The following is a 15,052-nucleotide window of genomic DNA, read 5'->3' as shown; positions in this document are numbered from 1 at the left end:
GGCATTGAAAAGGGAAGGGTGAATTAGCAGCAGAAGAGGGAGGAATTGTGGGATTATAAAGAGCTCAGCTGGATAGGATAGGGAATGGGTTGGGGAAGAGCTTAAAGGTATTGGTTCAGAGGCACTAAATGACAGAGGAATTGTAGGGATATAAAGGGCCCAGGTGGATAGGATATGGAATGGGTTGGGGAAGAGCTTGAAGGGATTGGTTAAGAGGCACTAAAGGACAGAGGAATTGTGGGGCTATAAAGGGCCCAGGTGGATAGGATAGGGAATGGGTTGGGGGAAGAGCTTGACGGGATTGGTTCAGAGGCATTAAAGGACAGGCATGTATGTTTGTAAGATTGTGAGATAAAGATGGGTGAATCAGTGAGAGAGCAAGGGTTTAGACAGGGGTGTGTGTGAAAGAGATAGTGTGTATCTGTGAGAGAGAGGATAGGTGGGAGAAGGGAGGGTTTGAGAAATTAAAATGGGCATTGCGGATATAGTACATGAGAGATCAGCAGCAGCGTTGTGGTAAAAGGAAGCCAGGAGTGCTTAAAGTAAAGAAAACAAACTATCCCTGTCATCTTCTCAGCAAGCTGTAGATACAAGGAAGAAACATTAATTGAAGTGTCTGTATACAAATGCTAGAAGCCTAAAAAATAAGAAAGGAGTTAGAGTATTTAGCACTGAATGAAGGGATAGATATAATAGGCATCTTAGAGACCTGGTGGAAGGAGAACAATCAATGGGACAATGTATTACCAGGGTACAAATTATATCAAAATGATAGAGTAGATTAATTTGAAGGGGGGTTGCACTATATGTTAAAGAGGGAATTGAATCAAACAAAATAAACATTCTGCATGATATAGATCAGTGTTTCTCAACTCGGTCCTGGAGTAACCCCTTGCCAGTCAGGTTTTCAAGATATCCATAACGAGTTTGCATAAACTTGATTTGCATACACTGCCTCCATGACATGCAAATTTCTTTCATGCATATTCATTGTGGATATTCTGAAAACCTGACTGGCAAGGGGTTACTCCAGACCGAGTTGAGAAACACTGATATAGATAGCAGTGTGGAATCCATATGGATTGAAATTCCATCTTTGAAGGAAGGAATATACATGTAGGGCTATACTACCATCCCTCAGGACAGAATGAGCAGCCAGATGAAGAAATGTTGATGAAGAGATTAGGAAAGCTGGCAAATTAGGCAATAGTATAATAATGGGTGGTTTCAATCACTCTCATTATCAAGGTAGCATACTTGTGATATCAAATATGTAAATAAAGAGATGTGCTAGTACCAGTTTGGGGAGGCTTATTAACACCAACACTGCAACTTACTACTAAACCCAAACATACTGCTACCTACAATGGACACACATAAATGTGGAGAAAAAAGATCTCAGTTCAGCTTCATGGATCTTAAAAAAAACTCCACACAGCCAGACCAACAATTTATAGCAATTCTTCTATCACTTTTCAGTTAGCGGCTTAAGTCTTCAGCCCCACCCAAACTCTCACTGAAGTAACAAATGTCACAGTTCAACCAAATAAACTGGATATGCAGATAATCCAACTTAACTGTAGCAGGTCCCGATCCAGCTCTGTCTGTAGTGTTGACAGATCTTCCTCTCTGAAGACTCGTATCTCCTCCAACTTCAGATCTCACGTCGTCACCATCCAAACCAGTCATGCTCCTGGGCACCCACCTACTTCAACTGACAAAGAAATCTTTGTTTCGCATTTCTGCTGCGTCAGGGGTGGCATAAAATTCCACTACACAAACTCCCAGAGATCATGAGAACATAAGAATAACCTTACTGGGTCAGACCAATGGTCCATCAAGCCAAGTAGCTCGTTCTCACGGTGGCCAATCCAGGTCACTAGTACCTGGCCAAAACCCAAGGTGTAGCAATATTCCATGCTACCAATACAGAGCAAGCAGTTACAAAAACTTCCCTGAAACCACGGCTATTTAGTATTAAAAAACTTACATTTTCCAACCCGTCACCGCTTCAGAGAACTCGGCACAATTATCAAAACAAAATGATGCCACTATTTAAACAAGACACCATCATTGCTGACCAATAGTAGAGTCTACGACATAAGTGGCTCTCCATGTTTTAGAACTGAACTTGCTTTGTTTAATAATAATTTTAACTGATGTTACTATTGATTCTAAATGCAAATGTTTTCACAAAACGATGAAACAAATACACACTCTAATTTGAACATAGGGCTCCTTTTACAAAGCCGCGCTAGGGCCTTAATGCATGGAATAGCGCGCACTAAATTGCCATGCACGCTAGCTGCTACCACCTCCTTTTGAGCAGGTGGTAGATTTTCGGCTAGCGCGTGCTAATCCAGTGCGTGCGCTAAAACCACTAGTGCACCTTCATAAAAGGAGCCCTTAGTTTTAAATCATCATTCCCAATGATGTGAGAATTCTTAAAATAAAAAAGCCTTCCATTCTATATAATTATTCATGTCAAATGGTTCCAGGGATTGCAATCTATTGATTCATCTCTGTTCTCGTGTTAAGAACTTGTCTCGATCACCTCCTCTACTGTTTCCATGTTGAATATTAATAATCACGCATCATAAATCTGAAAAAAATTTAATTTGTCTCAATTCTTTTCCTTTTTAGACTGGATTTGTGTTAATTCATTTTAATTTTTAGACTTCTTTTCATCTTCCCTTTTGGCAAGAACAAATAACTACATAGACTTCAAAGGTTGTATTACAAATGCTGAACTGTTTTAATTCGTAGGTCCTACCATCAAAACGATTAGTGAACAATTTAGATTGTGTGGTAATATCACAACATTTACAATGTCCTGAGGTTCCAACTGATCTTTTAATCTCTGGTAAACATGAAGGCCCCGATTCTATAAAGGGCCCCTAAGTTATGCCTAAAGTTAGATGTGCTTTAGGCGTTCAATCTAAGTAGTTAATGAGCCAGTTAAAGGTCTTAACAAGCGATAATTGGTACTTAGGCGTCCAAAGGACGTAGACACCACTTTGTAGACGCAGCCACAATTTCATGGACGCCCATATTTAAAATGAGCGCCTAATTCAGTAGGCATGGGCATGGTTTGGGCAATGACTCAATTTGGGCATCCTTTGATTCATTTACATAACACTGAGTGACCTAGGGCGTCCATATGATGCCTATATTGAAGGCAAATGAAAGCCAGGCCTACTTTTGAGCTTAGTTTGTGCTTCAAATAGATCTGAGTTCTATGGATGGAACTTAGGCACTCTTCAGACGTTCTTAATGCGATCTGCTAAATAGCTCTCTAGGATTTTTGCTTTATTAAGCTTTATTAATAAGGTACCACATAAATGGGACACATCAAAACAGATATATTGCATGCAAAAACCTTCTATTTTTGTGGACAAACAGCAATGCTATTTGCTAACTGGAGGAAAAGATCCATTAACTAAAGCACAGCACATGAAAAACATAGCTTTAGTTTTCTTGCTAAAAAGCTACCCTTTTTTCTGACTAAACAGTGATCCAATCAGCTCATTCTTGAAAGCAAAAAAAGCACATGCCAAAAATATATAGATTGCATATATAACTTCATTTGGAAAAAGTTAAAACCAGAAAAAAAAAACCCAGATACAGACCTTAGCATGGCTTCTACCGGTACTTCATTGCAGGTGTCTCTGACTGCCCTGTGACATGATAACTTAGAGATCTTCTAAGCGATCACAGGGCAGTCAGACACCTACCTGGAACCTGCTATAGCTCAATAAGTGAAAGCCCTGTGCTCCTCTTCCAGAGGTCATAAGTTTAAATCCCAACCAGCTCCCCCAGCACATATTTTAATTGTGGCATTCTACCTTGCAGATGCACTTTGATGATCTCACAATGAGATCACTATTGTGCAGCTGCAAACCTCCATTTGCAATGAGATAGAAACCATGCTAAGGTCTATATCTGTTTTTTAAATTTGCGATATGATGGTACTATAAGGCGTTTTTGATCCTATATCTCTCTCCATTCCTTCCTCCCTTCCAGTGGTCTGACATCGCTCTTCTCGCCTTCCCGCAGTCTGGCATATCTCTCCCCCCTCCTTCCTTTCCATTCCCTAGTCTGGCATCTCCCTATTCCATCCTTTTTCTCTAGAATCTGACATCTCTTCCTTTCTTGAGTCATCTTCTCCCTACCAGTAAAACATTTCTCCCTCCCTTCCTCCTTTCTGCCCCTTGCAGTGTAACTCTGGTCTACGTTTCCCTCTGCTCCTATCCCTCCACACTACCACCCTCACCCCTGGGCTAACTTAAAACAGCTCCAGGGTGCTCCGCAGTCCAAGCATTTCTTTCCCTTCTGTCCATCTCCCTCCCTCCCCCTCACTTTTCCCAGTCTCCTTTCAAAGTCAAAATTTTCTTTTTCAGACTCTTTAGTGCATCTGGGCCCATGTATCTATTGAGTTCATATTATTAAAGTACTACATAGCAATTCCCAGCTGTAGGCTTCCCTAGATTCATTCTTATCTCCCCAGCCAGTCCAATCTACAGCAAAGGCAGCACAGTGGCTGCAGCAGCTGTTCCTTCCCTGTTTGCAGATAATGAACCAGGATCTCTGACAAACACTCTTTTCCTTAAGGGGTAAGAGACATCCTGTCAGAAGCAGGGAGAAAAGACAGATCTGCCAAGTTACACAGTTCCCAGTTGGAGACATTTTAGCCAGTTATAGTTTTAAACTTACATCCCAAAGCAGTGTGGTATTTATTGTCTCCTATTCTACCTATTGAAATCAGTGCTGCAGGACCAATAATACATCAGAATGAGGTTGTCAAAAATCCAGGGCTGGCCTAATATCTCCTTTCTGGAACTGGAAGTTCTGGAAGGGACTGCTAGGGTAGGGTTACCAAATTTTCCATCTGGAAAATCCGGACCCTTAGACCAAGATGATAAAGGGGATGGAACTCCTCGTATGAGGAAAGACTAAAGATGTAGGGGCTCTTCAGCTTGGAAAAGACACAGCTGAGGGGAAATATGGTTGAAGTCTACAAAATCCTAAGTAGTGTAGAACGGGTAAAAGTGGATCGATTTTTTTTTACTACATCAGAAATTACAAAGAATAAGGGACACTCGATGAAGTTACAGGGAAATACTTTTAAAACAAATAGGAGGGAATATTTTTCACTCAGAGAACAGTTAAGCTGTGGTAAAAGCGGTTAACGTAGCTGATTTAAAAAAATGTTTGGACAAGTTCCTGGAGGATAAGTCCATAATCTGCTATTGAGATAAACATAGAAGCATGATGGCAGGTAAAGGCCAAATAACCTATCTGGTCTGCTCATTCGCAGTAACCATTACCTCTTCCTCTCTCTAAGAGATTCTACATGCCTAGCTCACGCTTTCTTGAATTCAGACACAGTCTCAGTCTCTGTCTCTGTCTCTATCTGACATGGCGGAAGCTACTGCTTGTCCTGGGATCGGTAGCATGGAATGCTGTTGCTATATGGGTACCTGCCAGATACTTGTGACTTGGATTGGCCACTGTGGGATACTGGGCTGACCCAGTATGGCTATTCTTATGTAAATTAGGCACCAGAGAAAGTTGACATTAAGCTCAATTCTGTAAAAGACACATGCTCTTTATAGAATAGTGTGTAGCCAAATTTGTGTGCAAATTTTAATGCATGCCAATTAACTTTATTAATTGTTTGTTAGCACTCACCAATTATTGAAAGTTAAGCCAGGGCTTGTTACTCAATTAATTTGCATGTGCATCTTGGCCACTTGCACAAATTTGATCACACAAATCTGGACATCGTATATGGAATCCATGGGTATCTGACTTTTAGATAAGCTACAGCTGGAACCCCTATGATTGTTAGAAAAATCTGTGAAGTTATTGCTTCCTGTGTAACTTGGGATGGGGCTCTGTTTTTTCAGATGCTTTGCTCGCTGATCTAGAGACCACTACTTCTCATATCTCCAAGCGACCTGTCTTGCTCACAGACAGTCTAGAAATACCTGGACAGGAGCGGAATTGTAGTGGACCCATGTCTCATACCAATGGGATCCCAAAGGATGGATGTGAACAGCGACCACCTCCACCACCATACAACCCTCAGCAGGTCAGATCTGAATCTAGATTGTATGCAGTGTATCTATCTATATGTGTAATGAGCATTTTGTTCTGTGTTGCCTATGCAGTTGCCTAGCTTATAGCTGGGTTAGGGTTACCATATAGCTCCAGAAAAAGAAGGACGGATTGAGACATCCGGTGTTTTACTTCCAGTATGGAAGTAAAATCCGGATGTCTCAATCCACCCTCCTTTTTCTGGAACCATATGGTAACACTAAGCTGGATGGTGGATAAACCCTGCACATAAACATTATATATTGATTGAGACCAGGGTCAGGACTGGCATACATCAGAAGGTTGATAGCACCTCTCAAATTTGTATTTAATCCACTCACTAACTCAGCTGACTCCAAAGTTGTTATTCTGAACTGCTAATTAAAATCACTCATAAGACACAAACAATTTGACAGAGGCAATAAGCGCAAAGGCAACAAGTAGCATATATATATAATACAATATTTCTGAGGCTATTCACTTCCATTTTCAGAGACTTTCAGAGAAAGTCCAGCTCTCCTTATCTCCTATCTTCTACTACAGAGTGTAGCAGCTATAAGCACAGTTCTTTATGTTCAAATCTGTTTTTATTAGTAAAGCAATAGAGAATACAAGCAACATAGTCTAGAACAGTAAATAAAGTAAAATAGGTTCATCACAATGCACCCCTCCCCACCCAAACACCTCCCCCTCCAAACAGAACAACCCCCCCCATGAGAAATAGAATGATGGCAACCTATAGTTGACAAAAATGCCAGAGGCCCATACTCTTGCGGCCCCTGAGACAATCAAAAAGTGTCTCTCGCACAAAAAAAAAACAAAAACAAAATATATATATATATATATATATACAGTGGTGCCTCGCACAGCGAACGCTGCGCACAACGAACTTTATGTCTTGATTCGTACAACGAACTTCGTTTCACACAACGAAGTCGCCCGAGCTGCATCCTTCCGCGCAGGCACTGCGCTTAACTGCCCTCTCTCCGCCTGGCTCCCTCTTGCCCCCCCCCCGACTCCCCGACACGATCGGGGCAAGAGGGAGCCCAAGCCCTCTTGCCCCCCCGACTCCCCGACACGATCGGGCCAGGAGGGAGCCCAAGTCCTCCTGGCCACGGCGACCCCCTAACCCCACCCTGCACTACATTACGGGCAGGAGGGATCCCAGGCCCTCCTGCCCTCGACGCAAACCCCCCCTCCCCCCAACGACCGCCCCCCCCCAAGAACCTCCGACCGCCCCCCAGCCGACCCGCGACCCCCCTGGCCGACCCCCACGACACCCCCAACCCCCTTCCCCGTACCTTTCTGTAGTTGGCCGGACAGACGGGAGCCAAACCCGCCTGTCCGGCAGGCAGCCAACGACGGAATGAGGCCGGATTGGCCCATCCGTCCCAAAGCTCCGCCTACTGGTGGGGCCTAAGGCGCCTGGGCCAATCAGAATAGGCCCGGGAGCCTTAGGTCCCTCCTGGGGGCGGGGCCTGAGGCACATGGGCCCAACCCGACCATGTGCCTCAGGCCCTGCCCCCAGGAGGGACCTAAGGCTCCCGGGCCTATTCTGATTGGCCCAGGCGCCTTAGGCCCCACCAGTAGGCGGAGCTTTGGGACGGATGGGCCAATCCGGCCTCATTCCGTCGTTGGCTGCCTGCCGGACAGGCGGGTTTGGCTCCCGTCTGTCCGGCCAACTACAGAAAGGTACGGGGAAGGGGGTTGGGGGTGTCGTGGGGGTCGGCCAGGGGGGTCGCGGGTCGGCTGGGGGGGCGGTCGGAGGTTCTTGGGGGGGGCGGTCGTTGGGGGGAGGGGGGGTTTGCGTCGAGGGCAGGAGGGCCTGGGATCCCTCCTGCCCGTAATGTAGTGCAGGGTGGGGTTAGGGGGTCGCCGTGGCCAGGAGGACTTGGGCTCCCTCCTGGCCCGATATTGTCGGGGAGTTGGGGAATCGGCGGGGCAAGAGGGCTTGGGCTCCCTCTTGCCCCGATCGTGTCGGGGAGTCGGGGGGGGCAAGAGGGCTTGGGCTCCCTCTTGCCCCGATCGTGTCGGGGAGTCGGGGGGCAAGAGGGCTTGGGCTCCCTCTTGCCCCGATCGTGTCGGGGAGTCGGGGGGGCAAGAGGGCTTGAGCTCCCTCTTGCCCCGATCGTGTCGGGGGTGCCAGGGACCACACGGAGTCACCCACCGTACCACCCGATTCGGGTAAGCGCAGGTATCGGTGGGTGGCTTATTTGCGGGGGGGTGCCTTATTTTACATTTTTTTCTAAAAAGGGGGGGCTGTCTTATTTGATGGCCCTGCCTTATCATCGGGGAAACACGGTAGAAAAAAAAAAAATGAACAGTTAAGTCCCAGTTTTTGCCGCTGAGACTCTGCCCTCTCTCACTGTAAAATTAGACTCTACTTAGTCTGTCTTTAAATTTAAAAAATGTGTGTTGTTTTAAAAAACAATTATGTTTTTAGATGTATCTAAATAAAAATAATAACCAAAAATTTATCTTTTTTTATGTCATCTTAGCATATTTTATGCTGCAGAACGAATTATTTTTTTTTACATGTATTCCTATGGGAAAACGCGTTTCACATAACGAACGTTTCACATAACAAACTTGCTCCTGGAACCAATTAAGTTCGTTGTGTGAGGCACCACTGTATATATATATATATATATATATATACACACAGTATATATAAACTGTGTCCAGTCCCGAACTAAGCACAGTTCTTTAAAATAAATGGTTATCACTGAGGGTAGCAATGTAGTACAATTGACTTCAGGTTCCACTTACAAAGCAGGTGCAGGTCCTTTGTTGTTAGTATCAGCTGAAGTATTTTCAGACCTTTGGGAACCCTGTAGATGATCTCTCCATTAGCCTTGTAAATGTTTCTGGACTTTTAACATGTATGACTAGCTTGCTTTGCTGGAACTCACAAACCATAGCCCAGTCTTTCCTTCTCCACAATATAACAGAAGGAATATACTGTGGCAGGTTCCCTGAGCCCCCAAGCATCCAACAAAGTGGCAACTTAAGTAGTTCTGACATCTGTATACCTAAGTGTCACTCCACAAACTTTTCTTATACCAGCTTTGGTAGCTTAGTAGGTGGCTCTGTGATTTGGAACCTATATTACTGAGCCATAGGTTTGAAGGGGCATCCCTAGTTGTAAAGATCAGAGGCCGGGGGGATATCAGGAGCCAAAGACAGGGTTTCAACAGTAAATCAAGGTTTTATAGTCAGGTAAGTTTCCCTTTCACATACTGTGTACTCCCACCGATTGTCACTCTTCATACTTCTAGCTTTTGTCAGCTTCTCTATTTTTGCGGAAGAGGCCACAAGTTGCACATGCCAAGTATTAAACTACTTGCCTAACACTGAGGTCAGACAAAGAGTTAAAATCCTGTTGGCTCAGGTAATGACAATGGAAAAATGGGAATCCAAGCAGACAACCCTTCTAACAGAGTACCAGCTGCCACAGTGGTGTAGTAAGGGGGAGTGGACCATCCCAGGTGCCATCTTGGCGGGGGTGCTGGCACTGCTCCACACCCCCCATGCCACACTATGCTTGCACCCTCCCTTCCCCTCATCCTTTTTAAATCCTCACCAGTGTGAGCAACTTCTCTGGCCTGCTGCTGACGCTGGCCTGGCTTCCCTCTGAAACCACTTCCTGGTTGCGGGGTCAGGAAGTGACAGAGGGAAAACCAATGCCAACATGAGCAGCAGGCCGGAGAAGCTGCTCGTGCTGGCGAAGATTTTAAGAGTTATGGGAGGGAAGGGAGGGCGTGATTGTGGCATAGGGATATTGAAAAAGTGGAAGGGGGTGGAAAGGAGGGCGCTGGGGCTACCACCGCCCCAGGCACATTCTACCCTTACCACGCCACTGAGCTGCCTTACAATTGGATTTTGTGTTTGAGGTCCAAAAGTTGAAAGATTCTATAAGCTTAGCATTTAGATTCCATCTGCATTGTCTGAAAATTGTATGTAGATCCTGTTTGCATGATGGTAGTTTGTGTTTCTCTACTTTCTTTCACAATACCTGACCCACATACTTCCCCTGACAGGTAGTGACCCCAGCCATGCCTGCAGACTCTATCCCTGTGCCAACCCCCATGGGAGGAGATAAGGATCATCTGTACAGGTAAGAGTTAAGGCCTAGATCACAGATCTGTGTTTTTGGAGTAACTGCTGGTCTTCACTCTAGCTTTAAAATATCAGTACTATATGTAGACGAGAAATGGAGATAATACCTGATGAATATCTGAAGACATAAGATCTCTTTAATTGTCTACTTGTATTCATGCTTAAAATACAAAAAAAATGAAAGCACAGACAACACAACATTCAATAAAAAGCAAATCAAGTTTTTCAGGGACAGTCATAAACAGTATATGGAACACGAATGTGATTAACACTCAACATCTTCTTACTTCTTGTATATTAGAGAATATGACTGATTAGAATATTGGGACTGATCCTATTTCTGATTCCCCATACTATTTATGTTAATCTTTGAAAACCAATTTTTTCTTTATTGACACACATTTATTGTCATCATTGTTTTGTTTTACTCTTCATTTCTATGTATCTATATGTGATACCTGCTTGCAGGTGTGCAAAAATATTTAAAACTGGGTGTCAGTCAAAATGTTTTAATTTGTTTCTTTCATTTATAAAAACATTTATCCATTCAGAGAATCTAAGCAGACTCTAATACACTCACAGACCATATTCAGAGACACTGCATTAGAGCTTAAAAAAACAAACCACTGGTATATCCATTGATAAATCTGGTTGATTTATTCATAGAACAGCAAAATGTATCAGTCAGTGAAAATCTTTTATGTTCAGTGGCAAAATTCAGCTGCTGAACATACATGTTCAGTCTGTCCTATTTTTGCCCTATTTGGGTCACAGATCGCAGAAGTCTGCCCAATATTGGCCTTACTTCCCTACTACTGTGTCGAGATTTTGTTTTGATCCCATCCTTTTTCCATTTAAGAATCCTTTTTGTTTATCCCATGCACTTTTGAATTCTGTCACCATTTCCATCTCCACCACTCCCCTAGGAGGGCATTCCGGGCATCCACTACTCTTCCAATGGAAAAGTACTTCCTGACATTATTCCTAAGTCTAATACCTTGAAATTTCAGTTCATTTCCTCTAATTTTACCACTTTTCTGCCTCTGGGAAAAATCTCTCTCTATATATGTTGATACCTTTCAAGTATTTAAATGTTTTTATTATATCGCCCCTGAAATTTGCTCATCAATCGCTCACCCCCTATCTCGTACTTTGTTTGGCAGGATTTTCCATTGGTAAAACCATTTGCCTCAAATCTTATAACCCCTGGATTCTAGGAAGTTTCCTTCAGCAGAGTCTCCATTAATTTTTGTTCTAACGAAGTGAGGCTTACTGGCCTATAGTTTCCCACTTCTTCCCTGACCCCACTTAAACTAAACTAACTAAACTAAACCTTAGGCTTATATACCGCATCTTCTCTATAACAATAGAGCTCGGCATGGTATATTTAAAAATTAGAAGAGAGAACAAATACAATATGAATTTGGAATAGTATGGAGAAGAGCGGAATTTACAACTTTGAAAAAATCCAAGTTTTTCTTTGAGGAGTGATCACATCTACTCATTTCCAATCTTGTGGTGCATCTCCTGCCTCCAAGGATCTATTAAATACATCTTTAAGTGGTCCTGCCAGGATTTCTCTGATTTTGCTCAATATTCTGGGATGTATCCAATCTGGCCCCTTAGTTTTGTTCAGTTTCAATTTTTCAAGTTGTTCATAAACACTTTCTTCCATGAATGATGCAATATCTATTACATTCCTATTCTATATATACTCGTATTTTTGACAGATGATGAGGAGTAACTTAGTGGTAAAGCTGCTGCTTTTGCACCTAGAGGTTGTGGGATCAAATCTCAGTGCTGCTCTTTGTGACCCTGGGCAAATTACTTAATCCTCCATTGCCCAAGGTACAAAATAAGTACCTGTATATACAAGGAGCCACTGAAAGGTTCTCAGACCAACCAACAAAGTTGGAGCAGTCTCCATCAAGGGCTATACACTTAGGCCCTGATTCTGCAAAGCATGCCTAAAGTTAGGCGCAATTTGGACGTCCAAGATAGGTATCCTTTGTAAAATCATGCTCAGCAACTTTGAGCACTGTTTAGGCATCCGATTTTTGAGAGACGTCCTTTAGAGAATCAGGTTTTAGGTGAGAGTTAGACGTCTAAACAGTATCCTTAATGTTATATTTTATTATTATGATGTTATTAGAATGGCGATTTTATAATGTTTTTCATTATAATTGTGATACTAGGAGTTGGATCTGTTTAATGCTTTTATTTCTCTTCCATCAGAGAGAGTGACTGGGATTTGAACCAGTAACATTAGGGTAGAAAGCTGTAGGTTTAACCTGTGTGCTACACAGTGAGCTAGCAAGTTGCATAGCAATTGTAAAACTAGGTCCTATAGGCATTGTAAAGGAGGTCTACTTTTCAGCATAGTTTGGGCTTCAGATAGACCTGAGTTCTATGGACGGAACTTAAGCAAAGTCTGGACATCTTTAATGCTATCTGCTAAATAGCTCTCTGGGTTTTTATTTTTGCTTTATTAAGCTCAAAATACATTTAATAAGGCACCACATAAACAGGGCACATCAAAACAGATATATTGCATGCAAAACCTTCTATTTTTGTGGACAAACAGCAATGTTATTTGCTAATTAGAGGAAAACATCCATTAACTGAAGCAGAGAATATGTAAAAAACACAGCTTTAGGTTTCTTGTTTTAAAAAACTACCTTTTTTTCTAACTAAACAGTGCACCTTGATGATCTCACAATGAGGTCAGCATTGTGCATCTGTACACCTCAATTTGCAATGAAGTAGAAGCCATGCTAAAGTCTGTATCTGTTTTTTTCAGTTTTTAAGCTGTTGCAAATGAAGTTATGTATGCAATCTATATATTTTTTTCCATGTGATTTCTTTGCTTTCAATAATAAGCTGATTGGAGTCAGTTGTTGAAATTTTCTGTATTATGCACTTTCTTCTCTCCCCTTCCAGAAGTTGTTAGTACTGTACTTCAGAAAAAGCTGCAGTGTGAACCAAAGACTTTAGCCCCTCCTCCAGCTTCTGGAAAGCTTTCTGCACTCTATGGGGCTGATTCTACAAACGGTGTCCTGATTGTAGGCGGCAGTAGGCATCCTACTGCCGTCTCACCAGCCGATCAGGACACATTTTTTTTTTTAATGGATGCATCGAATGATGCCTATATTGTAGGCATATGTCTCATGCCTACAGAGAAGCATAGGGACATTTAACAGGTGCCCAAGGCCGGCATGGGCATGGTTTCCACCGGAAGTGGCCTTGGGCATCTATAAGCGTCCCTATGTGTCTCCATAGTCGCAAGACAGATGCCTTAAATGTGGACCTGTAAAATGTTGGCCTACATTTAAGGTGTCTGTTAGAAAAAAAACACATATGATTCTCTAAAAGATGCTGATGTGTGATTGACATGCGATCAGTGGCCGCCAAGATCGGCATCCTTTAGAAAATCAGGCCCTAAGTATACTGTTGTTGGCCAGATCATTTGTCCCCAGGTGGATTACAATATTAGTGTTAGAATCTTTAGGCCTCCTTTTATGAAACTGTGATAGCAGTTTCTAGCGCAGAGAGCCACGCTGAATGGCCCACACTTCTCCCGATGCTCATTGAGTTCCTATGAGCGTCGGGAGCAGCACGAGCCATTCAGCGCGGCTCCCCGTGCTAGAAACTGCTATTGCAGCTTTGTAAAAGAGTGGTTTAGTCTCTTCTCTGATCAAAGTCAGTATTTGGTTGGTATTCCTACTTACCAAAAAGCTGGAATGAGTACCATAGGCTACCCAATTGCTACAGTAAAAAAATCAAAATATCACCTTTGGTAATAAAAAAAATTATAGCAGTTTTGAAATGTTGACAACTTTAAATGATTAACAGTGTTATGTTTATTAATAATTTTTTATTTTCAAATTTTTTGTAAAGGAGGAAAAAGACCTCAGCAGTCAATGACTAACTTTGTATGTAGTAACCTGATTTTTTGGGGTGATATACCTCAATTGGTTATCTTCTATGACCCTTTTTCATTCATTAGTCTAAAAGAACCTCCTCATTTTCTTTTTATGTAATACACTAAATTTCTTTTTATGTAATACACTAAATTGTATATTAATGAGTTCAATATTAAAATGAGTACTAAATACTACAAATATTAATAAGAGCAATTCTCTTATTTTACTATTAATCCCAATAGAAGCCCACCATTTTGCTGTAGCTTCTTCTAGGGATTTATAATTGTGCTCTCATTAAACTCTTAAACAAATTGACCCCTACTCTGTAAATGACGCCTTAACTTAGACCCCCTACTGGAGTCTAAGTTAAGTACAAAACACTGTTTAAAAACTTTTTTAAATGTGTTTCAAGGCGCCTACCAATGCCTAAAAAATGGTGCTGGAATTGTGCCTATGGAGGCACTTTATGGGGCCTAACACCACTGTAGGTGTGGCAAAAGCTGGAAGTGGTGTTATGTGCCAGGCAACGCCTCCATAGGTGTGATTCACATCAAAGCTAGGCACCAGAAATGTAGGCCTTGAATACCTTGGCCTACATTTCTGGTGCCTGCATTTGCCGACGGCATGATCCTATAAATGGCACCGTCGCATGATTGACACATAATCTGTGGTCGCTTTTAAGGCGGCTCTCAACAACGGTGCTGTTTATAGAATCTGAGCTATTTTGTCTACCTACAGTATCAAACAATCAAGCTAACCCAAGTGCATAACTGAATGCCAGCATGTTCTAACCACTAAAGCAACCTACTGTTTACTATCTCAAAAGATGATAGTATGCTGTAAAACTTTGACCTTCCACTTAAACATTGAACTCAAGAATTAGTTCTCAGTTTGTCTTTATCAGCACTTAG

General features: G+C 42.5%; 1 protein-coding gene across 3 annotated transcripts in view; it reads left to right on the top strand.

Moving 5' to 3' along the window:
- Positions 1-15,052, top strand: part of TGFB1I1 (transforming growth factor beta 1 induced transcript 1) — a 110,994-nt gene that overhangs the window by 40,617 nt on the left and 55,325 nt on the right. For all 3 annotated transcript variants that reach the window (XM_033946639.1, XM_033946638.1, XM_033946637.1), the window contains exons 2-3: positions 5,910-6,094; positions 10,140-10,216. In XM_033946639.1, the coding sequence (XP_033802530.1) occupies positions 6,020-6,094; positions 10,140-10,216 (152 nt within the window). In that variant the 5' untranslated portion in view covers positions 5,910-6,019. The remainder of the gene's footprint in view (positions 1-5,909; positions 6,095-10,139; positions 10,217-15,052) is intronic.

The sequence above is a fragment of the Geotrypetes seraphini genome, chromosome 5 (assembly GCF_902459505.1).
Source record: "Geotrypetes seraphini chromosome 5, aGeoSer1.1, whole genome shotgun sequence".
Lineage (NCBI taxonomy): Eukaryota > Metazoa > Chordata > Amphibia > Gymnophiona > Dermophiidae > Geotrypetes > Geotrypetes seraphini.
Note: the sequence above shows the minus strand (reverse complement) of the source record. Positions and strands in the feature narration are given on the sequence as shown.